The sequence below is a fragment of the Delphinus delphis genome, chromosome 2 (genome assembly GCF_949987515.2).
Source record: "Delphinus delphis chromosome 2, mDelDel1.2, whole genome shotgun sequence".
In the NCBI taxonomy this organism is placed as follows: Eukaryota; Metazoa; Chordata; class Mammalia; order Artiodactyla; family Delphinidae; genus Delphinus; species Delphinus delphis.
Genome location: NC_082684.1, coordinates 10,644,931 through 10,669,150, shown reverse-complemented (window position 1 = coordinate 10,669,150; position 24,220 = coordinate 10,644,931). Strand labels below are relative to the sequence as shown.

Sequence of the window (24,220 nt, the reverse complement as noted above, 5' to 3'; positions counted from 1 at the left end):
CCTATGTCAGCCTTCTTCCAGGACAGAGGTGCCCCAGCCAAATGTGTCTGGCAGGCCCTCAACCTGCTTCTTATCTTGCTCTGTTCTTGGACAGAAGACCAGCAGTGGCCCTCCCCACTCCATTCCCAGACCACACTTGTCAGTCTCAGCATTTTGATGCACAGGGTGGTGAATTGTATTCATTTTATTCATGACCAGCTAAGTTCCTGCGCAGCACAGCCTGGCCCCTCTACTCAGTTTTGGGGTTTAAGACTTTGCCCACAAAGAGGTCTCTTTGAGTCATCTGATCCTCCACAAACAGCAAGAAGGGTCTATTGAACTTCACGACCACAGGGTCCTCCTTCGTGTCCACGGGGACCTTCCACACGTCCGCGTCCTTGGCTGGATCCGTGATTAAGCCATGCTCGCTCACCTCTATCTCAGCTTGATGCACGGCCTGGGAGAGACAGTTTCCTTCTCAGCTCTGGGAGTGAACTCACCTGGCTGGCTGGAGAGCAAGCCGGGGCGGTGTGCCCAGCTATCTCCTGTGGTCAAGATCAGGGAGGCAGCTTCCCTCCATGGCCGATGGCAGGCGGAGGAAAGCTGACTTCCATTCCTAGAAAACCACCCTCAGCTCCCAGCAGCTGGGTTCACCATTGAAGGCCAGACGTCCCCGAGTGGGGTTGATACTAGGGTTGGTAATTGTTGAGTTCAGACATTTTCAGTGCAGGGCAGACAGCTCAAGGTGTTAACAGGTTTAAAAGGGAGGAAAGGGGAATAAAACACAGAGGAAGGCTGGGTGGTCTGTAGGCTTAGAAAAAAATCCCATAGAACGACTGAGAGATAGTCATTTCCAACACTTTCAAGAAGAATGTGATAGAAACTACTAGGGGGCTAGTTGTTCTTGTCTCCATCCATGCAAGGACAATTTAACCTCCGTGTAAAAGTGCTTGTGCCGGAACATGCATGTTGGCCTCCCTGATCTGCAAGAGGCCCTGCTGGGGAACGTGGCCATGGCATTGCTTGCATTACTGGTGATGGATTCAATATCTCTCAAACCCAGCCCAACAACCAGCACTCAGTGCACACCTGCCGGGTGGGTTCTGTTTGAATTGGACACGGTAAGTAGTGCTTACACCCACTGGGCCACGGGAAGCACGGCGTCCCCTCGGGGTCCCAACCCTGGGAACTCCATCCAGTGTCTGTGAGTGACAGGTTCATCATCTCCCAATTAAAGAACAGGACCCCTGCCCTGTCCCGACCCCCAAGGTCATTGGGAGACTCGAGCAAGAGAAACCATGAAAAAGTGCTTTGTAATTTGTCAGGGGCTGTATCACGGGGAGGGACTGTGTTTGCTATTTTTGTCCTGGGCAAAGTCCTCAAAGTATCCTGGCCCCTATGGCGGCCACAGAGCAGCCAGCCAGTTAGTGACCTTGGTGGAGTCATTGGAGGGCAGCCCCTGTGCCCACCGGGATGGGTAAAACTATCTCATAAATAAATGTTCCCCGGCATCTGGATGTCTAACTGGCACCTCAAGTTTAGAGAGCCAGTCTCTGTCTGCTCCCCCAAACCACTCCTGCTCCATCTTTCCTGCCTCAGGCATTGGCTCCATCGTTTCCCAGGCTCCAGCTTACAAGCCCGACTCTTCCCTCCCTGCTCCCCAGCTCTGTCTTCAAAAGGCACACAGAGCCTTCTCACCACAGCTAACCCTCCCTCGAAGGCCCCATCCATCCTCCATTACCTCTCACCTGGGTTACCCGCCAAACTTCCTAATGGGTCCCCCTCTTCCTCCAGGGCCATTGCCTGTTCTCCGCGCGGCAAGAAGTGGTCTTTTGTAAAACATATGTCAGCTCATGTCAGCCTCGGTGGTCTCCCATGTCAGTCAGAATAAACCCCCGTCCTATCCAGGGCCTGGGACACCTACATGACCTGGCCCTGCCTGACTTCTGCCCTCACTTCCTACCAGGCTCCATCTTACTCAGCACTCTAACTGCCTGGGCCTTCTTGGGGTTCCTCAGAAATTTCAAGTTCACATTCCCTTAGGATACACTTGCTCTCTTTGTCTGGAACACATGTCCCAGGTATTTGCTCCCTTCTCTCTCCTGCCCTTCATTCAGGCCTTGGCATAAAGGCCAACCCAGGCCTTCTCAAGCCTGCTCACTGCACCCCAGCATGCCGTTCCCAGTTTCTCTGCTTTCCTTTCTTCACAGGAAGTATCACTGGGGGACGTAATACATATCTGTCTGTTGGCGTGCTCACTGCCTACCCCGTCAATAGAATGGAACGGCTACGAGAGTAAGGTGTTGTCTGGCTGGCTCACGACTTCACCCTCAGTGCCTCCAGTGCTTGATGCAATTACTTTTGAGTGAGTGAATGACGAAAGAACCCCCAAAGCCCAGGGACCCAGTCAGATAAGAGTTATAACTGCTGTATAAAAAAAAAAAAAGTTTCTCAATCAGGACTGTGGTGGATAAAACAGAGACTCTAGAAATTACCCCACTCACCTCCAAAATAGATAGAGAAGACTTCTTTGTGATGCTCTGGGTGGCCACTGTTGTAGTAGACACATCTTTGACGTCAATCTTGGGAAGCAGATGTTTTAAGTTTATCTTGGAGGAGATCTTGAACTTGGGCAAAACTAAGTGCACCAATCTGTTGAGAATGAAAACGACAAGGAAGCTGAACAATGTCCCTCTCCTGGAGTCTAGCGGAAACACCTTGCTTAGGTTGAAAGACCTCTTCCGAGTGAAAAGGTAACAGAAGTGTTTGTTCTGAAGTGCTGGGTTGGGGAGAGATTAAAGATGCCGGAGTATGAGCTGCAATGTTGAATTTCCAAGCAAACTGCTTACTCAAAATACACCTTGCTATTCAAATGATTCCCTTCACAGGCCCTCTATGCAAGAGAAGATGAGGGTCAGCCCAAGAGCATCCAGCCCTGAGTCCCTCCAACCCTTCTGGAAGCAGGGGTTTAATTTGGGCAATGACCCTAAATGTGGTGAGGGAGATGGAGGGCATGAGGTCCCCATGCTGCAGGTAGAGCAGAGGGAGTTTCCACAGGAGAGGAAGCTCCAGCCTGGATGATAAGCTTTCGAACAGAGAGGAGGACTCTTCCCTCTATAGACCAGCCACTCTGTGACTAAGGGAGAGTATCAGAGTGCGTAGCGCCAGCCCTCCCACCCAACATTTTAGACTATGTCAGTGCGGTGTTGAGCTTCTGATGGGCTAGCAACCCATTCAGTTGGGTCTCTCTACTGCTCTACCCCCTCTGTCCCAACCAGGAACGTTGTGGTAGGCACAACCATGGCAGAAGATGGCAGACCCCCTCTGCCGTGGCCCTCAACTGTAGGAGTAAACGCTGTTGAGAGATTTCTTCCCAATCTACACACTTACTGCCTGAAGACTGTCTCCCCAACCCTGCCGCTCAGATCAGTGGGCCATTGAAAGTCATGATTTCACTATTTAATGTACCCACATTTGATGGGACCTTGGTGAATAGCATACCCAAGCTCGGTTAGTTCAATGCTCCCTTCCAGGAATATGCAGCGGGAATCGAAAGATACTCAGTTCAGTGTGGGGAGGAGCATTTGATTGAATGAAAGAGAGCCATGCCTGTCTACAGTGGTCTCAGCTTGAAATTTACCTGCGCAGGCTCCTCCCCTGACCGTCATAACTAATGAAGAGCCCTAATTAATACTTCACAACTGAATTCGCCGATGTCACCCTACTCATCATCTCCTTAGCTTTTACTACAGTTTGAAATTGTGTATTTGTTAGTTGACTTTCTACCTCTTCCACCAGACCGAAAATTCCACGATAGTAGGGAAGTGTTTGGTTAACCATTATATTCCCAGCACCAAGCAGTTTCTCGCATACAATAGGTGCTCAGAAAATATTTTTTGGGTGAGTGGATCATGGGCTAACATGTGTGTGAAAAGCTGGCTTGCTGAGCTAGAGAGGTTAGAAGCAAGGACTAGTGACACCAAGAGAGATGGGGCTCTGGGTGCCCTTGTAGTCCCTTGTTCCAATCCCTCATGAGACCCGGCTGTGTATATTCCCTGGGGTTCCGTGAAATTCCCATGTATCTTTCCAATAAAGTCCTCTCTTTACCCATCCTGAGCTTGTATGAAGTGGGTTTCTGATGCTGTACATGTGACAAAAAGAACCATAATTAACAGTTTAAGGGGCTTCTGGCTGGTAAGGGGACTCAGGCTGCTATTCTTTCTGTTTGGTTTGTTTCATTTTCTACAAATATGCTAGGAAATAACCAGATGCCAAACTCCCCCCCCCCCCACCCACAATAAGGCTTTTACATAGAGGAAGCGAGGGCTGAGCAAAAATGCAATGCAATAGCATGTCCCTCCTGAACAGGATACCTGAAGCCACTGGCTTTCTGGAGTCTAGCTCGCTTAGCAGTTATCTCTTTTAGAGCCAAGTGGAACTGTCCTGCATCTGGGAGCACAAGAATGAGGGACACATTTCCTTTGTAGGGCATCTTCACCATCGTAGCAAGCAGCTCCTCGGAGCGGCTGTAAACCATCCGTTCTGTCTTCCTCATCATGTCCACCTGCACTTTGGTGTTTTCATCCACAAAGAAGTCCTCCTTCTGCGTGAGGTTGCTCTGAAAAGCTCTTTCCCAAATGCCTGGGGGAATCAGGAAGGAAAAAGTCAAAGAGTGATCTGGCGGAAAACCATCATCACCCCCAGGTTCGGGGACCCCAGAGGTCATCAGCTTGGGAAGGAAGCAGTCTATTGTTGGTGATACCTTGACCATAGTGAACAGAATATTTAAAATTCTAGACTGGTGCAAAGGAAAGAAAAGCTAACGCATGATTTTCAAAGATATTCACCATAGAATTTCTTTAAATCTGTATTTCTCAAAGGATGTTTACCAAAATACCTGCCTCTGGAACTATTACACCAAGAAAGGATTCTGTCATCAAATAATTTAGGAAACATTGACCACAGCGACCCTTCTTTGAAAACTCCCACTGCATTTGAGTGTATTAAGAGTTCAAAGAAGTCCTATGGTAAAGAAATCTGTTTAAAATTTATGTAACTTATTCCAGGAGGGAAATTTTTCATCAGAAAGACACACACCTGCGCATACATGCACACCCCTGCGTGACATCCTACTTTAGCTAATGCACTTCCCCAGTGGATTTTAAAAAAGATTCAAGGTACACACCAGTTAAAAAATGCATGTCACCCAGAATGACGGCCATCTAGTTTGGTCTGGAAAATCTCTGCAAGTGTTAGCCTTGCTTCTGATTCTATAGCCAGGCTTACGGTCCTCTCTGTTCTGTTTTTACAACTTGCCTTCTAAAGTGTGATATAGATAAAGCTTTTAAGAGGGAATCATGCCCGAGAGTTCTCTGAAGCATCCAGAGACTTGATCCCTCCAAGATCATTTGTGGAGCACTTTCTATGTCCCAGGCACCTAGTCTGGAACTGTGAGTCCAAATATGAATAATGGTCCCAGTAGCCTGAGCAAGCATCCTGTGCTGGGAAGCATTGTTTTTATGAACATTTCCTTCACTTATCATGTAAAGAACAAACAATCTGCATGTCCTGGTAGGAACCCTGTTTAATCCACAACAGTTTATCCATTGATTGACTCATTCAAATCTGAAATTTCTTGAGCTCAAAAAATGTGCCAGGTACCATACTAAGAACTGAGGTTATAGCAGTGAATAAAACAGAGGACCTGTGTCCTCATGGCATTTACTTTCTAAGGGGGATACAGAGAGAAAAGCAATCCCCCACTGTAAATGGTTAAAAGTGTGATGAGCATTAGGAAAGATGCAAGCAAAGAGCTGAGTGCTGGCATGGGAGCACTTCCTCTGAAAGACCAGGGAAGGCCTTCTTGAGGAGGGAGCATTGAGGCTGAGGTTTAAAAGAAGAGGGTGCTCCATCTGGCAAAGAAGGGGAGGAAGAACATTCCTAGGGAAGGAACATCATGGACTAAGACAGGAAAAAGCAGGATGCATTTAAGGAAGAAGGGAAGGTCTTTGTGGGCAAAGCATAACAATGAGAGGGATAGTGATGGGGAGACACTGGAGGGATCAGCAGGGCTCAAAGCACGCACAGCTGGCTCTGGGTGGGATTGCATTCCGAGTGCATCAGGACGCTATGGAAGGGCTTCAGATGGGGGAATGATGTGATTTATGTTTTAAGAAAATTGTTCTGGTCTTTTAATGGAGAAGGGATTGGAGGCAGGCATGAATGGAAACATAATAATTAGACAGCTGGGGCAAGTCATCTAGGCAAGAGATAGTGGTGGCCTTGGCTACAAATGTGGTAGACCAGATGGTGAGAAGCGAACACACTCCAGATCAGCTCTGCAGGCAGAATCCATAGGACTTACTGTGTTCTTGAATCTGGAGGCTGGAGGGGAGCTTTTGTCAGGAGAAGGTGGGTGAATGGCATTGTGATTCTCTGAGGCGAGCAGATGCTGGGCGTGGTTGGGGGGATTGTGTTCGAGGGTCTGTGAAACATCCCCAAAGAGATGTCAGTAGGCAGGTGAGTATTAAAGTCTGGATCTCAGAAGAGGTGGTCCAGGCTGCATCTAGAGTGCGGGGAATAGTCCGAGTACAGATGGTGTTTGAGGTCGTGAGCTCAGGTGAGGCAGGAGACAGTTGTAGAAGTCAGAAGAGGAGAAACCAGCCAAGGGGACAAAAGAGGCATGAGCTATGGGGTAAGAGGAAAGTAGAGGGAGTCCTTGGGCAGGGAGGATGGAAGGGGACCTGCCCTGAGGAAGGGGAGGGGACAAGCTCTCCTTCACTGTGACCAGAGGGGAGAGTGAGAGGAGAGGTGTGTGAGCCTTGGGCAGCACATGGAGGACATCCTGTCAGAACTGCTTTCTTGTCCCCATTCGGGCAGGAGGCAAGGCCATTGACTGAGAGTCCATGGCGGAAGGAGACTGGTAATGCTAAGTGGAGGAAGAGGGTATAAATAGATGCCAGCGAGCGGTAACTCAGAGCCCACCTGAAGAAACAAGGGCCACGTCAAGATCTGTGACCTGGAATTTAAACTGCTAGTTTAGACACCTGGTGTGTGATCCTGAATTCAACAATGGACAAAACTTCGAAAAGCATCTCATCTCACGCTGATCTGACCTTACAAAACAAGTGAATTAGCCAATGCTCCTGCCTCTGCAAAAAGATTTCTTTTTCCCTTTTTTACCAGCAAGAGTCATTGCCTTTTTACTCCAAAATATCTTAAGCACGGCAAACAAGATGACTGAGAAGATTAAGAGGAGAAATACTGAAAAATGCTAGACAACACAATGATATCAAAGTCCATTTAAAAAGTTTTGGATCTACTGGTTTCTGGGAAAATGGGATATACTGACAAAATTTTTTTTTTCCTGACTTAAATCTTTTAGGAAACACAAGGGCAAAGTTTACCCCAAATGAGAATTCATGCATTTAATAAACCTCACCTTTGAAGAGAACATAGTTGACAAGACATAGGACAGTCTGAGGGTCCAGGTGGGTGATTAAGTCTTTGATTTTCTTATGTATCTTTTCAGCCACATAGTGATTGATGGCCTTCTTGGTTTTTTCTGTATCTTTAAGGTCAATCGTCTGGATGTCCACTTCATGTACTCTGTCTATCTGCTGCAGAAACATCTGGTTGATCTTCCTGTTGTTATCGATAAAGAGAACATCCTTGTGCTTCAGTTGCTCTTGCTTCACTAGCTCATTCCACGTCTGGACAAGATGCTTGTCCTTGTCTAACACTTGGATTTTTCTGAGGTCAAGTCCCAGGTCCTCAATGAGGTTGGTGCGCGTTGTGGATTTGATCCCCAGGGAGAGGGTGACCAGGGCGATGGAGATGGCCACAGGGGAGAAGATGATATTCTTTCTGGGATCCTCAATTATCAAAGCCTTGAACAATTTTTGGGCAAACGCCTTATGGCCAGCTTCCGTCTTCTGGGAGAGAGATGGAATTTTCTTTAATAAGACTAGGTTGATATTCTTTTGGGAGTCTTGCTGCTTTTCACAGAAGATGCTATTAAAAAGGCCACAGAGGATGAGGACCAGAGACAGCACCAGATGTATTTTCCTGTGGGACATTTCTGCAACAATCCAGAGCTGTTATTGGAAGGAAGAGGTATACGGGTGAATATTCTATGGAACGTGTTCTCAATGCTGAGGGGATTGAAAAAGGCTCATTCTTACCTGGGTGCAGTTCACAGGGGTGGGGTTGCTATTTGTCCTTAATTGAAGGATCCTAGCTAAGTCTAACAAGGAAAGTCTAATGAGTATTCTGGAACATGACTTCAGACAAATTAAAGGTAAGTGACCTGATTAACAGGGATTCAGTTCTGCCCCTAGCCTACGCTGCAAGTGGGTCTTCTCCAACCACACTGGGGTTTCTTCTATCCTTTTTGCTTGCTCTTCTTCTTCTTTGTTTTTTTTTAATACAGAGGTCATGACAAAAATCCTGAAAAGTGTGGAAAGGAAAGAAACAAGAGGAGAGAGAGAGCACAGATTGCAGCTTCAAACATCTGCAGAGATCTGGCCAGAAATACCCACGTGGAAAGACAGCCAGTGTAATGCAATAAGGTGTGCTGGGGACTGTGGAAAATGGGTCATCGTGGCCAGGCTGAAGAGGCAGGTGTCACTCAGCTCCAGCTGTGATTAGTGGCAGTGCTGGGTCAGTGGTGCCGGATTTTTTTGTTTCTGAAGCATCTAGAAATCCATGTTTTTACATGAAAATTCAATCTTGCCAAAAGCAACTTGCTCATAGCAGCTGGCCCAGATGCAACCCAGCCAGATCTGGCTTTAGAGCTGCCAGCGTGATTTCTAAAGTAAAGCCCAGGTGGTGCTCAGGCGACTTAGACATCAGCTGAATCAAGGGCCTGGCAAAGGTCATCTCAGGAAATCCTGGTCACCTCACTTAAGCCTTCCCTGTGCTCACAGCTATGGTCCCTCACCCACTGTCAGGGCAAAAACCCTCTCTGCCCCCATAAGTGCCCCCCATGATTGACTGAGACCAAAAGTCAGGCCTTGCATCTGAAGGGGGCACCAATGGTGGATTTCTGGCCCCACTGATGGGAAAAGAGAAGATGAGAACCATGACCTGAGCTTGCGTTCAAGTTTCACCTCTTTAGGGCAGGGCCATGTCCTCCCTTCCTTATTTTCCTACAGTAACCAGCTCAGCTCTGGGTACAGGGTCCACTTCTCTGCATCATCACTGACACCACTGGTGACCTTTTTCATGGCTACTGAAATAGCATCTGCTGTGCACTAAGGCAGATGCTGCTTGAACCATAGCAAAAGGGCAATAAAATGCCTACCCATGTGGACCCTCACTGTCCCCAAGAGGAGAAAGATGACTTACCCTCCAGGAGAGCCTGCTGTTGTCTACTGCTGCTGTTCTCTGCATCCATCAGTGACTTATTTATACTGTCACTGGTGTAATGAAATGGATAAACCTGAATTAATATTAACTTGGCCAAAAGATTGTGTTCACATATTGTCCAGAACAAACAAGAGATGAATCATTTCAGTTCCCAGTGAGACAATAAACAAATTAATGGATTCTTGTACCGTTTGAGCTACTGTTCATTAAATTACTCCTGTGCTATTTCAACAAACATTTACGTAGCTCCTACTAAGAGCCATGCTCTGGGCTAGGGACTGGGGGAACACAAGGCTTCAGGCCTGACCTCCACCCTTGAGGAGACTTCACCCTTGAGTTCAAGGAGATCTTGGTTTTGAGGAAGAAACAAACATGTAAAAGGACTGTGGGCTACATTTTAACTAGTTCGTGGAGAGTCCGCATTACCAGTAAGGGGCTGTGCATGGAAAGAGAAGGGCACAGTTAATAATTTAGGACAATTAGGAGAGATTGAGTAACATTTCCTCTAAGTCTTAAAAAAATACACAAGAGTTAATGTATTGTCCAGGAAGCCTGAAGAGGGAATTCTAGATGCCGGGCTGGGGTGAAGTTCCCTGGGGGAGTGGTGGTCAAGGCTGTGTGTGCAGGGTTTCTCCAAGTCTAGGAGAAATTCACTTCTGGCATGGTGGAGTGAGGTGAATGCCAAATGTTCTCTTCAATAGCAACTAAAGAGGTGGGCAAAATTGTCAAAAACAACCGTTTCGGTGCTATAGAAAATCCACCAAAGGCCCACAACAAACAGATAAGTGTTCATTCATGAAAAGTACTGAACTCTGTGTAAGAACAGAGTGAGCCTGTGGCATGCTTGTCTGGGGCTGCTTCCACCCTAATCCAGCTCTGCTCGTGGGTTGTCTAACCGGAGTGGGGTTGCTGTCGCCAGAGCAGGCTCACTTGACTTGGAGCATTGCCAGTTAAAGTGATGACATCAGTGGCAAGCAGAGTGTGTGTGAGTGTGGGTGGGGGCAGTGGTTCTGTTAGCCTGGAGTTGTGTTTGGAGCAATACAAGGACTAATGGATTAGCAGGGGATTAAACAGGGAGTCCCAAGAGGTGTGACAGCTACTGGGGGCTTGATGAGCTCTCTGTATATCCCAAGTTGAAAGGGGGTTCTGCACATGTGCAAACAGAGACTGGAGCAGACCCAAGATACCCACACCTCCCTGGCCCTTGGGGAAGCAAGAGAGAAAGGGGGAAAGTAAAATATGATGGTACTTGAGGTTGGCCAATATGTGGCTGAACAATAAGCAATACAGACACAGGGGTGACCTCTAGGAGGCAGGTTTAAAAATAAAGACTGAGAAGAAACATCATTGGTCATAAATTTCAGGGGAAACACACTTCACAGATTCAGTCCAAGCAAATTACTAAACAAACAAAAACAAAAACTCTCAAGAGGGAAAAGTCAGAATCCAGTTACTGCTATATGTTATCTAAAATGTCCAGCATTCAACCAAAAAAATTGTGAGAAATGAAAAGAAATAAGAAAGTGTGATCCATACTCAGGAAAAATGAAGTCAATAGAAGTGGCCTCTGAGTGTCCCTAGATGTCGGATTTAGCTGCCAAAGACTTCATAGCAGCTGTAATAAACATGTCAAAAGAACTAAAGGAAACCAGTTTAAAGAATGAAAGAAAAATATGAAGACATTGATACAACAGATAGGGAAACTCAGTAAAGAGATAGAAATTATTTTTTAATGGGAATCCTGGATTTGTAAGTACAATAACTGAAATAAAAATTCACTAAAGGGCTCAACAGTAGATCTGAGATGGTGGAAGAAAGAATCAGTGAACTTGAAGCTAGACCAATACAAATGCTCCAATATGAGCAGAGAAGGGAACATTTAAAAATTGAAAAATAAGTGAACAGAGCCTCATTGACCAGTGACACAGCATCAAGCATACTAACATAACTGTAACAGGAGTCCCAGAGGAGAGGAGAGATAGAAAAGGGCAGAAAAAATATTTGAAGAAATACTGATGGAAAGCTCCTCAAACTTGGTGGAAAAACATTAATCTACAAATCCAAGAAGCTCAAAGAGATCCACACCTAGGCACCATAATTAAATTACTGAAAGGCAAAGACAAAGGGAAAATCATGAAAGCAGCAAGAGAAAAAATAACGCAAGGGAATAACAAAACAATTAGTGGCTGACTTCTAGTTAGAAACAATAGAGGGAGGAATGCAGTTGGATGACATAGTTAAAGTGCTGAATGAAAGAAAAACCTGTCAACAAAGAATTCTATCCAGCAAAACTGGATAGAAAAATGAAGGTGAAATAATAACATTTACAGGTAAACCAATACTCAGAGAATAGTTGCTAGAGAACCTCCTTTACAATAAATACTAAAACAAATCCTTCAGACTGAAAGGAAATGACACCAGATGGTAACTTGAATCTACAGGAAGAAATAAACAATGATAAAAATGGTAAATATAGAGACTCTAAATATGTTTTCTCATTCTTCTCTTAACTTCTCTAAAATACATAAGATTGTGTACAGCAATAAATACAACAATGTGTTGCTGCATTTATAAAATATATACACACAATATACATACAATAATAACAAAAAGGAGGAGGAGGAAATGAAGCTATATTGGTCTCAAGTTTTTATATTTTACTGAAATTAATACTATTTTGAAGTAGATTGTGATAAGTTAAGGTGTATATTGTAATCCCTCGAGCCAACAAGAAGAAAAATATTTTCAAAGAGGAATTAAAGTGATACACTAAAATTTTTTATTTAACCCCAAAGAAGGCAATAAAGGAGGAACAGAAAAGCAAAAAAGGCATGAGGCTGGCAAAATGTGAGACATAATTCAAATATATCAATAAATACCTTAGATATGAATGCACTAAACATTGCATTTAAGTGAAACAAACTGTCAGGCTGAATAAAAAAGTAAGACCCACCCACATGCTGTCTACAAGAGACACAGCTTAGATTCAAAGACATAAATAGATTAAAATGATGGGAAATGTTATTCAGGATAGTATATAGTCTGGTCAACAAAACAGGTCTAACAATAAACTGAAAGGACAGAAATTATAAGAAGTATGGTGTCTGACTGTGACACGTTTACAACAGAAAGAAATCTGAAAAAGCCATAAATATTTGGAAAACAAACAAGGCACTTCTATATAACTCATGGTTCAAAGAAAATATCACAGGGGACAGTAAAAATATTTTAAAGTAAATGAAACAAAAAAAAATCAACATTTCAAAATTTATGGGATGCAGCTAAAGCAGCTATTAGAGGGAAAATTATAACTTTAAGTACGTATATCAGAAAAGAAGGTGTCAAGATAATTAAAGGGGGAGAGGGTTAGTCTTTACAACGAATGGCGCTTGGAAAATTGAGAACTCATCTGCAAAAGTAAAACCAAAAAGCTTATAACCTTACCTCTCAACAGATACCAAATTCAACTCAAATGGGACACAGATTTAAGTTTGTGTTAAAATCATTACATTTCTAGAAGAAAACAGAGGAAATTATCTTTGTTAACTTGGTTTAAGCAAAGTCTTCTTAGACCTGACACCAAAAGCATGAGTCATACAAGAATAAAAAAATTGATAAGTTAGACTTCATTAAAACTTTGGTGCTTTGGACATAATGAAAATGAAATATCTAGGCACAGTCTGGGAGAAAATTTTTGTAAAACGTGTATCTAATTAGGGACTTGTATCCTGAATATGCAAATAACTCTTATAACTCAACAATAAAAAGAAAACCAACCCAATTTAAAAATGGGCTAAAGGGACTTCCCTGGTGGCACAGTGGTTAAGAATCCGCCTGCCAATGCAGAGGACATGGGTTCAAGCCCTGGTCCAGGAAGATCCCACATGCCACGGAGCAACTAAGCCCATGTGCCACAGCTACTGAGCCTGCGCTCTAGAGCCCTCGAGCCACAGCTACTGAAGCCCACGCACCTAGAGCCCGTGCCCCACAACAAGAGAAGCCACCACAGTGAGAAGCCCGTGCACCACAACAAAGAGTAGCCCCCGCTCGCCGCAACTAGAGAAAGCCCGTGTGCATCAATGAAGACCCAACGCAGCCAAAAATAAATTAATTAATTAATTTTAAAAAATGGGCAAAAGACTATAGACATTTTATCAAAGAAGACATATGAATAGCAAATAAGGACGTGAAAATGTGCTCAGCATCATTAGTCATTAGGGAAATGCAAATTTCACACATGCTGAGATAACATTACACTCCCATCAGAATAGCTATTATAAAAAAAAAAAATCAATTGTTGATAAGGATGTGGAGAAAGTGGAACCCTCATATTAATACATTATTGCAGGTTGGAATGTAAAATATTGATACCTGCTACAACATCAATGAACTCCAAAAGCATTTTAGTCTAGTGAAAGAGTCCAGACTCAAAAGACTATGTAAGATACAACTTATATAAGAAATCCAGGAAAGGTAAATTTTTAGAAAGAGACAGCAGATTAGTGGTGGCCTGGAGCGGAGAATGAGTACTAGGAGAGGCTGCAAATGGGCTTGAGGACATTTTCTGGTAGTTAAAATGTTCTAAAACCGGGTAGAGGTGATGCTGCAGAATGTTAAGAATGAATGAGAAATCATTGATTATACATGTACAATGGGTGAAATTTTCGGTATGCACATTATGAACCCAATAAAGCCATTTTAAAACATAGAAAGATGGGCAGTGGCGGCAGGCTTTGTGGGAAGGATAATGGGCTGGGGTCACATGGACCTGAAAGTGAATACCAGAGCCCTGACTGTCGTGTGCGGGCCACCTTGAGCAAGTTATTCATCTTTCTGAGCCTTAGCTTCCTCCTTGGTAATGGAGGAGATAGTATCTATTTTGTAGCTTGTTCTGAGAGCTTGATGACTTAATGTATGTACACAGTAGGCACCCAATACATGATGCTCTCCTGGCTGACATCGGACATTCTATGGGGTTCTGAGTCCCCTGGGAACCAGGCACTGTTCCTCCTGCCTTGGAACCCTGTCTCCACTCCTCCCCCTTCTCAGGGTAACTCAACTCCTACCCACTCTTCAGGATTCGACTCAGATCTCTCCTTGAGAAAGCCTTTCCTGACAGCTACCCTTCTCTCCTTCCACCTGGGCCGGGTTAGGCTCTGTGAGCTCCCATTATACTCCGTGCTCACCTCTCATCACGCTGGCTCACATACTTGGATTCGTTTCCTCTAGTCTGTGAAATCTTTGTTGGAATAATCTGTATGTAATTCGTGATTCTCTCCTTCGTGCTGGCACACAGTAGGTGTACAAACATTGAGTAAATGAACAAATGAGTACATTATATTCCTCTGAGGGACCCTGTCTTCACAGAGAAGCCCCCATTCCCTCCCAAGGGCCATCCCTCTCTGTCCATATGAGGTGGGTCCCTTGGGGCATTTCTGAGCTAGAGGAGGTGGGGCTACCAGCCCTCATTCTGCCTAGACCACTGCGTACGTTGAATAGCAACAGTGGTCACCCCTGTGCCGAACGTCACCGAATGTCACACCTGATCTGCAGTACCTCATTTAACCCTCACAACAATCGCACCAAGGCAGGTAGTATTATTACTGTTCCTGTTTTAGAGCTGTGGATCCAGGCTCAGAGAGGTTCAGTCACTCACCCACAGTCACACAGCTAGCAGAGGACAAAGCTGGGATTCACACCCACGTCTATCTGACACCACAGCCGTGCTCCTAACCCAGTCATCTCCTGGCCAGTCATCTCCACTTTTGGTAGTAGATCCTGGACTAAAGTGTAGCGAGCAAACTTTCAGGGATAAGGGCTTTTAAAAATTCTTTAAATGCTTCATCTCATCTTCAGTAATGGCGTTATTTATCAAGGACGGCAACGTCAGCCTCCTTTCTTAAGTAAATTTTATGTAAGTTCCTTGGTACAGAGAGATTTTAATTTTTGGCTTCAACTAATAAATATGGCCCATAGTATTTCATTTAAAAGCTGGGCCTCTGAACACATTTTCTGTGGGATCTGCTGAGCTGGGGGGAATGAGGGTATATTAGTACCAGAGATCAGCCGCACACCGGGGAATGAAAAGGGACCCTTTGGGTTGTAGATGGTCCTGAGGTCTGAGTGGGACAGAGGATGCTGGGCACACTGTGAGGGATGCTCTGGGGCACAACGTTCTGCACAGATGCTTGCCTTTTCTTCTCAACTCCCAGCTGGGAAAGGAGCAAGAAAGAAACGTCTTTGTTGTTTTAAAATGTTCCTGATATGGAAACAATAAGCACAATGCCATTAACGGGTAGCCTTCACTGGACGTGGACAGTCTGCAAGGCATTGTCCTGAGGGCTTTCTGGTTGACTCGCATGACCACCCAGTGATGCAGGAGCCCTGGGTTTCCGACCGTGACTGGGAGCTGGAACTGGAGGCTTTTGAAATCCTTTTTCCTGAGCTTCGTTGTCCCTTTTGTCCCCGTGCTGTGTAGCCGTCCCGCACAGGGGTGGAGCTGGGGCAGGGGGGTGGTCACGGATGCCACATCCCCAGGCCCAGCTTCTGCCTGCCTCGGCACATGGGTGGCCGCCGTTCCCCAGGGAGCCATGGTACCACTTGAGGTGACTGTGCTGCACTCGGGGGGCTTTCTCAGTGCTTGTGCCCAGGTGGATGCTTCGAGTCACATCAGTAGCTCCAGATTCTTGTCCTAAAATTTCGTGAAGGGCCGTATTGAACATCACTTACGGTATCTCCCCCTCCTCCACGCCGGACTGTAAACCCCACGAGGCAGGAATAGTTCCTTGCTGTAGCCTCAGCCTCAGTGCCGTGTCTGGTCCACAGGATGTACTCAACTCACCTCAATGCCTGCATGTGGGTCCACTGGGCAGGTGACTGGGGGGTGGAGAAGAAACACTCACCTAGAAAAGCCAGATGTTCCAATGTCCTGAGTGACCATATTTCTATGATGTCCTTGCACAGACATGAGGGAGGTAGCAACTGTTTTTATTTACATTCTAGGGATAGTTAGTTAACAGCTGAGGAATCCCATTAGCAGTAGACACTGTGGGGGAGTTCGCTTTCAAAGGCGGTGGCTGTCGTGCTCTGGCTAACTAGCATCCACGCTAGGTAGATCTGGAAGGTTGGATCAATTAGAACTTAGATCTCAGTTCCCTCACCAGGGCTCAAACCCACGCCCCTGCAGTGGAAGCGTGGAGTCTTAACCACTGGACCGCCAGGTTTCAGTCCCCGTTTCTTTCTGTGTAAAGAACTTGGAAAAGACAACGTGAGCCCCCCTAGCACATCTGAGGTGGTGTGGGACACTGGTGCCCTCAGAATCTGAAAAGGAAGGAGCCAGTACAGCCTGTCTGCAGAGGGTTTTGGGATGGGGGACGGGGGAGGATGATGGAGCGGTCTCTGCCTGACACCTGTGGCCCTTGCACCCTCTGCAACGCTGGTCCTGAGGAATCAGAGTAAGGCGGCTGGGCCGTCGTCACTACCAACCAGCAGGGAGGAGGACGAACGCAAGGGCTGTGTGTACGTGTGTGTGACAGCGTCAGAGCCAGGAAGGCAGCAGCCCTGATGATGGAAAACCATTGCACAGACTCAGAGAGGTCTTCACAGCCCATACCTTAACCCTTCACTTTCCGGTTTGAGAAACTCAACTGGTTTAATGCCCTCTCCCCACACACCCAGACTCCTTTCCTTAGCCGATAACACCCTACGCGGTCTGACCGCCCCTTACCTCTCTGACCTTGGTTCCGCCATTCCAGCCACAAGGGCATCCTACTGTCCCTCCAACACACCTGCTCACCCCGGACTCAGCCTTTGTGCTCACAGAAACGCCCCTCGCCATCTCGTTTCCTTCAAATCATCCTATTCCGTACCTTCACAGCACTGATCATAACCTGCAACAATCATGTTTATTTATAGGTTTGGTTTTACAGTTGTGGTGGTGGCCGTCTGTTGCCCCCATGGAGGCCCAATTGGCCAGGGACTCGTTTGTCTGGTTGACTCCTAGCACATAGTAGGTGCTCAATGTTTTTGTTGAATGAATGGATGAATGAATTCATGCAGCCCCTGAAATGTCACATATTAACAACCCAGCCGCTGCCAGTCAGCACGATGGACCCTCTTCAGGTGAAGACCCTGGAGGCGTGTGGGAACACGGCTGCTGACTGGATTCACACTTGGGGTTTATTGAATTTATTCTTGTAATTCTGCAATAAAGGTGACTGACCTACATGTCACCCTTCCCAGGGGCTCCGAGGACTGGAAATACACCAACCCAGAACTGTTCCATGAAGCTAGTCACCTGGGAGAATTCGTGGAAAAGAAACTGGAGGTTAATGGGCTCTGGCTTGTGACTGGGAGCTCTGCTGCCTTGGATGACTGAGTTGAACGCAGCTCTGCCAGGGTCGGGTGGAACCTGAGAGCAGAAGGCGGCACGCCTCCACATCTGGGGAGTCAGGCAGTGTGGAGGATCGTTTTCTGTGCATGTCAGTGTGTCTTCAGATGACAGGGCTTTTTCCACCTAGAACTTAGTGGGGTTCCCAAATTTCCCGAGGAAGAACGTGGTCTGTGTGGCTTTGTTTATAATCAGCAGCATGAAGGACCTATTGAAACAGATGGTGGAGTAAGAAGGGACGTGGACTGGACTCTGAGTTTGGTGACGGTGGCTGCTGCAGCCTGGGTCCCCTCCTCTCTGACGTCCAGCACAGCCTCGTGAGCCACCTGCCAAGGGAAAAAGAAACATCAGCAGTTCACATGCAGACACCTTTATGTACTGAGTTTTGGTGTTCTGCCTAGGAATAGGGACACCCCCTCGGGAGGCTCCAAGGTGATACCTGGCATTAGGTTTGCTCAACTAACTACAGCTGTTGTGGTCACTGGTCAGCTGGCCCTTAAGCACGGAGTTAAATGAGTCCCAGTTCTGCCACTTACTGTTGCAAGACTTATTTGGGTGCTGTGTGCTTCAATTTTCATTTCTATGAAACGATGATCGTACCTGCATGCCTCCCACAAGTTTATCCAGTGAGTTAAAGATCTTACAAAGCAAGTGCTCATGAACTTGCTAGTGCTTGTAATTGTTACCATTGTTGCACAGGAGACCTAGGTTAGGGATTACTAAATGCTGGATCCCTGCTTGGTCTTCTAGGGAAGAAATTAATGTACTCCCAAACTGCAGGGGGCTGGAGAATTCCCGACAATTACAACCATTGTTTTTCTTTTTCTTTTTTAAAATTTGAACTTTAATCACTGTTTTTCATATGTGCAGAAAAGCATCTCATGGGAAAGGTTCATTATGGTCATCGCATTCCAGTGAGACCTGTCTGCATTCTTTCCCTGAACACCGGTGACAGAGATCCCCTTCTGTGGCCCAGGACCACTTCTGACCATTATAATCTGTCATAAAAATAAATTTTTAGGTTGGGGATCAGAAACTCATATGTGGACAGAGGCTGGGCAGGTAACCCCCATGAGATGATGAGATGTCTTGTAAGAGCAGGGGGCACATGGGGAACCTGAAGGGCTCCCTTGGGCTGACTGTTTGGGCTCACTGTTGCCATGTGGGAATTGGGCTTGGCACATAGTAAATGCTCAATAAAGAGAATCAGAATCTAAATTTTTAGGTCCAGTATGTTACATTTTAGAAGTCAGCTCCCTTTCCCCCTTTCCTCCCTCCTTCCCTCCTTTTCTTTCCTTCCTCCCTCCCTCCCTCCCTCTCTTTTTTTTCGTTTTCTTCCTCCCTTTCTTCTTCTCCTTCTTCCTTTCTTCTGACTGCAGACCAAACACAACACATCTACAGGGTACTCATGGCCTATGAGCAGCTACATTATGACCTTGGTGTGAGCACCTAGGCTTTAGGGAGGTGAGGTCAAACGCCAGGGGACAGCTACTCATCTGCAGTGGGTTTGGGGCAGCAGAGCTGCCTGCCGAGTAGAGGTCTGATTCTCAGAGCACTGTAGTTGGACCTTAGGAACATTTATCTGAAGAGGGATAAAAGATGCCTGTGTATCAGTGGTATGACGGCCATAAAGCCACAGGCCTGGCAGCCGTGAGATGCAGCCCTCCTGTTACACAGAAGTCACTTTGCCTCCTGGGGCCTCTGGTTGCTAATCAACAAGATGAGGTTGCTCCACAGGCCAGTCTCTACGGGCCCTTCCGACTCACGCTTTCATGCAAATGTGCTAATCAACCAACTCACTTTGGAAACTTGAAGGAAGTCTTTCTTTGTGATTCCAGAAAAATCAGCATCTTTGTCAAGGGCATCCCAGATGCCCATCTTGGGGAGGATATTTCCAGGTTATAGGAGGAGGAAATGGAAAATTTTGGAATGAACACCTCTAAGCACCTGTGGAAAAGAAGAAAGAACAAGATGTGATCACGAGCCCATGGTGACCATTCCAGGTGACATTTCAGGAGACTCCGCTCTTCCTCCAGGCACCAGTTGCTGCTAGAGGGATCAGTACATCCCAGACCACCAACCCAGCTTGCTCTGGAAGTAAGCCTCCTGGATGAGCAAGTCCAGCTTTGGAGATACACGAGATGAAAAATGGGCCCCTTAATGAAGTAGGGGGCAGAGCTGAGAAGGGGGACAAGCAAAGGTGACTATAGCAGAGGCCCAGGGGAGGCACTGGGCATCGATGGAAGTGTGTCTACCATCCCTGGCCCAGAATGTGCCTCTCACCACCCTTCCTGAGAAAAACCCTGCTAATCCCTGAGAGCAGCAAAGTTCAGTAGAACTTTCTGCAAAGTTAGAAATATTCTCTACCTGTGCTGTTCAATATGGTAGTCATTAGCCAGCCCCATGTGGCTATTAAGCAACTTAAACGTGGATAGTGCCAAGAAGTAAATTTAAAATTGTACTTAATTTTAAGTCATTTAAGTTTAGGTTATAACGTGTGGCTGGTGGCTCCTATATCGAACAGCATAGGCCTAGAGTTTGGTACACTTTTCTCTTTCTCTGCAATGGTTTTTTCTGAACCAAGAGTGAATAGCTCACGTTTACTGAGCATTTATTATGTGCCAGGCATTGTCCCAGACACATTCATCAACATTATCTCCATGTTAAAGATGGTAAATCTTAGTTTTAGTGCTTTTCCCAAGGCCATGTACTTAGTCACAGAAGTGAAAGTACAGAAGTGTTGGATGAACATCTAAATTCCTCATTGGGGGACTTCTTGGGACATCTAGCACAATGGACAGCTCTCTTGCCCCTGTTACCGTCTCCTGCGCTGGCTTGGCCATCTCCATCTTCTCTCTGCTCTGTCCGCTGCTCTTTAGAGAGCCCTCCCCCACCCCAGTCTCCGTGCTGCCTCCTCTTTCTCTATCCACCCCCGGTTGCAGTCTAGGAAAGAAGGAACCTGAAACATCCTACAGTGTCCCTTGATCCCCGCTTTGCCTTTGTCATCAGAATGCCCTTCCCAAGCCCCTGTGTCCTTTCCATACCTGTGGCTCAAATGTGTCACCTCACTGACGCCTTCCCTCAATCCCAGCTGTGATCTCTCTTTGCTCAGAAGCGCCTCAGGACTCTGCCCACCCATTGACCTTTGTCTTTCTTGAATTACAGTTATCCCTAAAACTGTCTCTTCTCTCCTCCTAGACTATGAGCATCTGGGAATGATGCTAACGATGCCAGGAAAATATTGCTAAGAGGCTGTGCATTAGACCTTGACATGCCTTGTTATCTTATGATTAACATCCTTTTGATACCCTCCATAATAAACACAGAACTACTAAGAATATTACGACTGAGTAACATTTATTGAACACTTACCATCCCTTAGACGTTCTCCTAAGCACTTTAAAAATAGCAACTTATTCTATCCTTTCAACAACCTGTGAGTTTGATAATATTATTATCTTCACTTTATAGGTGAATAGCAAGTTTTGTGTGTGTGTGTTTATGCAATAATTCTACAGAATTCAATATTGAATTGGCTGATAGAGTGAGCTCTGCTGACACAGAATAGCTACCGTGACGTAATACTTTTGCAGTGATCTATTAGCTACATGACCTGGGGCGATCCACTTCTCCTTTTGGAGCCTCTATTTCCTTATCTGTGAATGGGGGTGGTAACACTTCTCATCTGTCAGGTATTCGTGAAGTTCAAGGGAGAACATGTCTGCGGTCCCAAGCTCACTGTCCAGCATGTAGTTGGTGCTCAATGTGCAGGAGTGATTATGCAACAGCTGTTATCGTGACATTTTCCTCATCCTTGGATGTGCACCATCACCTGCCTCAGGCCACAGCAAATTGGCATACATACCCACCTCTTCTGGAGTGAGCGGCTCCACTTCAGTGTCCTGGCTGACAAGGCGTGTTCCAGCTGCCTCATCTTGCCCTCGCCAGGGAGGACAAAGAAGGCCACAGTGTCTCTGCTGTAGTCCATCTGCAGCACAGAGTAGTTCAGCTCTGGATCCACCCCAAAACCAACTTGTTCCACCTGGTGCATCATTGGAACATGTACATTGGTCCTCTTGCCCACCAGGAATGGGAAGCTTTGACTTGTGTATGCAGGGTTAAAGCGCTTCTCCTACTTGGCCAGCACAAAGAGAGAAGAGACGTCTTTATGTCAAAGTACAATTAGTGAGGTGAAGACAGCGAGAATGGTGAAGTAAGGATCTCTGAAAACTCTTTCCTCCATAAAAACAATGAGAAAACTGCAACAATGGTCAGAATTAACTTTTTTAGAACTCTGGAAATTAACCAAATGCTTTCAGAAAATCAGGGAACAATTTGTTAAAGAAAAACAACAAAATCTTGGTAAGAACAGTGAGCTTTGTGGTACTTTAACTTGCCCTAGCTCCATTCTCCACTTCCCAGCTCTTTTGTAGCCTGAAAATATAATGGTCTGAATTTGCAGTGAGATATAGCAGCCTGGCAGTCACTGAAGGGAAAACATAGGGCTGGAACCCTAGAGCAAAGTGAGAGGACTGACTAGCCAACTTCAGTACTTACTACAAAGCTACAGTAATCAAGACAGTGTGTTATTGATAAAAGGACAGACAAATGGATCAATGGAACAGAATAGGGAGCCCCCAACTTGACCCACATAAATACAGTCAACTGAACTTTGACAAAGGAGCAAAGGTAATACAATGGAGCAAAAAGTCTTTTCAACAAATGGTGCTGGAAGAACAGACATCGATATGCAAAAAAAAAAAAAAAAAAAAAAAATCTAGACATAGACACAGACCTTATACCCTTCATAAAAATTAACTTGAATCATAGACCCAAATTTAAAATACGAAACTATAAAACACCCAGAAGATAATATAGAAGAAAACCTAGAGGATCTCAGGTATGGCAATAACTTTTTAGATACAGCACCAAAAGCATTATACATGAAAGAAATAACTGATGAACTTCATTAAAATTAAAAACTTCTGCTCTGTGAAACACAATGAATGAGAAGACAAGCCAGATTGGGAGAAAATATTTGCAAAAGACACATCTGATAAAGGACTGTTATCCAAAATATACAAAAAACTCCTAAAACTTAACAACAGGAAAACAAACAACTGGATTAAAAAAATGGGCCAAAGGACCTGACAGGTACTGCAGCAGAGAAGATATACAGATGGCAAACAAACATATGAAAAGATGCTTCACATCATATGTCATCATGGAATTGCAAATTAAAACGACAGTGAGATACCATTACACACCTGTTCAAATGACCAAAATCTGGAACACAGACAACTCCAAATGCTAGCTAGGATGTGGGGCTATGAACTCTAACATATTGCTGGTAGAAATGTAAAATGGTACAGCCACTTGGGGAGACAGTTTGGTAGATTCTTTCAAAAACAAATATACTCTTGCCATATGATACCACAACCATGTTATTTTATATTTATTCAAAGGAATAAAAAATTATGTCCACACAAAACCTGCACCTGTATTTTTATAGCATTTATTCATAACTGCCAAAACTTGGAAACAACAAAGTTCTCCTTTAGTAGGTGAATGGATGAAAAAACTATGGTACAAGCAGGCAATGGAATATTATTCAGAGATAAAAATAACTGAGCTATCAAGCCATGACAAGACAAATAGGAAGCTTAAATGCATATTACTAAGTGAAAGAAGCCAATCTGAAAAGGCTACGTACAGTATGATTCCAACAGTATGATATTCTGGAAAAGCCAAAACTTTGGAGACAGTAAAAAGATCAGGTGGGAGGCAGAGCACAGAGGTTTTTAGGGCAGTGAAAACACTGTATGATACCATGATAATGGATACATATTATTATACATTTGTTCAAAAATATAGAACGTAAAACTCTAAGAGTGAAAATAAACTACGGACTTCAGGTGATTATGACGTGTAGGTTCATCAAGTGTAACAAACATACTTCTCTGGTGGGGGATGTTTGTAATGGAGGGGCTCTGCATGTTGGCGGGTAGATGGGAAATCTGCACTTTCCCTCAATGTTTCTGTGAAACTAAAACTGCTCTTAAAAAATAAAGTCAACTTAAAAAGGCAATCAGGGCCTCCCTGGTGGTATAGTGGTTAAGAATCCGCCTGCCAAGGCAGGGGACACGTGTTCCAGCCCTGGTCCGGGAAGATCCCGCATGCCGCGGAGCAACTAAGCCTGTGCGCCACAGCTACCGAGCCTGCACTCTGGAGCCCGTGAGCCACAACTACTGAGCTGGTGAGCCACAGCTATGGAGCCTGCATGCTTAGAGCCCGTGCTCCACAATAAGAGAAGCCACTGCAATGAGAAGCCCGCGCACTGCAATGAAGAGTAGCACCTGCTCGCCGCAACTAGAGAAAGCCTGTGTGCAGCAATGAAGACCCAACACACCTCCCCCCCCCCAAAAAAAAGAAAGAAATCAATAGAAATTTTCCTGAGGAAGTTCAGGCAAAGACTTTAAATCA

General features: G+C 45.4%; 1 protein-coding gene and 1 pseudogene across 1 annotated transcript; both read right to left on the bottom strand.

The window, feature by feature from the left end:
- Nucleotides 1-229: 229 nt before the first annotated feature.
- On the bottom strand, nucleotides 230-8,057 carry LOC132419430 (uterine milk protein-like). The gene is made up of 4 exons (XM_060003328.1): nucleotides 7,421-8,057; nucleotides 4,353-4,620; nucleotides 2,484-2,631; nucleotides 230-436 (listed from the first exon to the last, which is right to left on the bottom strand). Exons 1-4 carry the CDS (start codon nucleotides 8,055-8,057, stop codon nucleotides 230-232), a joined length of 1,260 nt encoding a protein of 419 aa, XP_059859311.1.
- Nucleotides 8,058-17,863: 9,806 nt separating this feature from the next.
- Nucleotides 17,864-23,733, bottom strand: LOC132417555 (serpin A9-like; annotated as a pseudogene).
- Between the last annotated feature and the right edge of the window lie 487 nt (nucleotides 23,734-24,220).

Coding starts and splice junctions, on each gene's coding strand:
- LOC132419430 (XM_060003328.1), bottom strand. CDS start 8,057: ATGTCCCACAGGAAAATACATCTGGTGCTGTCTCTGGTCCTCATCCTC. Junction 4,621..7,420: donor CAACTATGTTCTCTTCAAAG/GTGAGGTTTATT, acceptor TGATTCCCCCAG/GCATTTGGGAAAGAGCTTTT. Junction 437..2,483: donor CTTCTCTATCTATTTTGGAG/GTGAGTGGGGTA, acceptor TGTCTCTCCCAG/GCCGTGCATCAAGCTGAGAT.